The sequence below is a fragment of the Mus musculus genome, chromosome 7 (assembly GCF_000001635.26).
Source record: "Mus musculus strain C57BL/6J chromosome 7, GRCm38.p6 C57BL/6J".
NCBI lineage: Eukaryota > Metazoa > Chordata > Mammalia > Rodentia > Muridae > Mus > Mus musculus.
The window spans coordinates 107,105,467-107,107,113 of NC_000073.6; the positions used below are offsets into that span (position 1 = coordinate 107,105,467).

At 42.3% G+C, this 1,647-nt stretch overlaps 1 protein-coding gene across 1 annotated transcript; it reads right to left on the reverse strand.

Annotated features, from left to right (window-relative positions):
* Nucleotides 1-445: 445 nt before the first annotated feature.
* Olfr715b (olfactory receptor 715B) lies at nucleotides 446-1,393 on the reverse strand. Its single transcript, NM_001162940.1, has one exon. The coding sequence runs from the start codon at nucleotides 1,391-1,393 to the stop codon at nucleotides 446-448; it is 948 nt and encodes a 315-aa protein (NP_001156412.1).
* Between the last annotated feature and the right edge of the window lie 254 nt (nucleotides 1,394-1,647).

Here is a 1,647-nt window from a genome sequence, read left to right on the forward strand (position 1 = left end):
AGGATCTGAGATAGACAAGAACATGTACCATGGTTTAAAAGATATATATATTGTCTTAGAAGATACTAAGACCTTAGACAGGTCTTTTAAAAAGACCTTCTTACAACAGGCCTCTGGGTCATGATGTTTGGGTAATGCAGAGGGTTAAATATTTCTACGTATCAATCAAACAGTGTCACTGCCAAGAGGGAGCAGTGTACATCCACAAAAAATGAAAGCAGAAGCTCAGAAGCTCCTCACTGTCAAAGAATAAATAAGAAGGAAGTATATCTTCCCTCCTATTACTTCATATATTAGAACCCTTTTCCTTCAAGAGAGGAAGTATGGGATGAAGGTGAAAGTGCATGTCAATGGACGAAGCCCAATGATGAACAGCCTACCACAGCTTGCATTCATACAGAAGACTATCTAACGTGTTATACGTAGGAAGTCAAGAGTATCTGAGTCAGTGGGTAATTCTAAGCCTGCTTGAGAAGTTCTTCGTGGCTACTTTCCACAAAGCTCCCTTTACATCTTTGTTCCTAAGGCTGTAGATGAGGGGATTAAGCATAGGTGTCACCATTGCATAGAAGACAGACACCAGTTTCTCCTGTTCTTTGGAAGACTTTGGGGTCATGTAGGTGATAATCCCTGATCCATAAAAGAGGATGACAACCATGAGGTGGGAGCCACAGGTAGAAAATGCCTTGAACCTCCCAGCAGCTGATTTCATCTTGACAACAGTTACTATGATATGGCCATAGGACACCAGAATTAGGGAGACAGGTATAAGGAGAATCACCACCCCCATGAGGAAAATAGCCATCTCTGAAGTTTGAGTGTCTGTAGAAGCCAGGGCCAAAAGTGCAGGGGCCTCACAAAAGAAGTGAGCAATACTGTTGCTGCCTCGATAGGGAAGTCTTAGTGTGAAAGTGGTGTCCACCACAGAGACTAAAATGCCACTAGTCCATGACACTGTAGCCAGCTGGATACACACCCTCCATGTCATGGTGCTAGAGTAATGTAAAGGGTTGCAGATAGCCACATACCGATCATAAGACATCACAGCCAAAAGGGCACATTGTGTACACCCAAAGATGAGAAAGAGCAGAAGCTGGGCTGCACAGCGTCTAAATGAAATAGTCTTTTTCCTTGAAAGGAGATGGATGAGAGCCTGTGGAACAATGTTGGTAGAAAAGCAGAGGTCAGCCAGTGACAAGTTACACAGAAAAAAATACATGGGTGTGTGAAGCCGAGAGTCAGCCCGAACAAGGAACATGAGAAATAGGTTTCCAAGTACAGTGACCATATAGATGCCCAGAAATAAGATGAATAGCAGCTTCTGGGTGTGGGGGTCATCAGAGAGTCCCAGAAGAATAAATTCTGTCACCTGTGTCTGATTTGCCTGCATCATAGTTCATCTGTTTTTTTTTCATCTATGAACACGGATGTGTCTAATACAAAATTATCATATTCAGAGTTTGGAAAGCTTGAAGATACCCCCAATACTGGGAAACATTTCAAAACTTCCCTTTACTGGTTCTTCAGAGATTATCAAGCTATGAGACTTGGGGCATTTACAGTGCTTAGACGACAGTACTTTATGAAATAGAACATTTGTAGTTGATGTCATCTGGCAAGTTGGGAGTAGATGAAAAGAATCATATG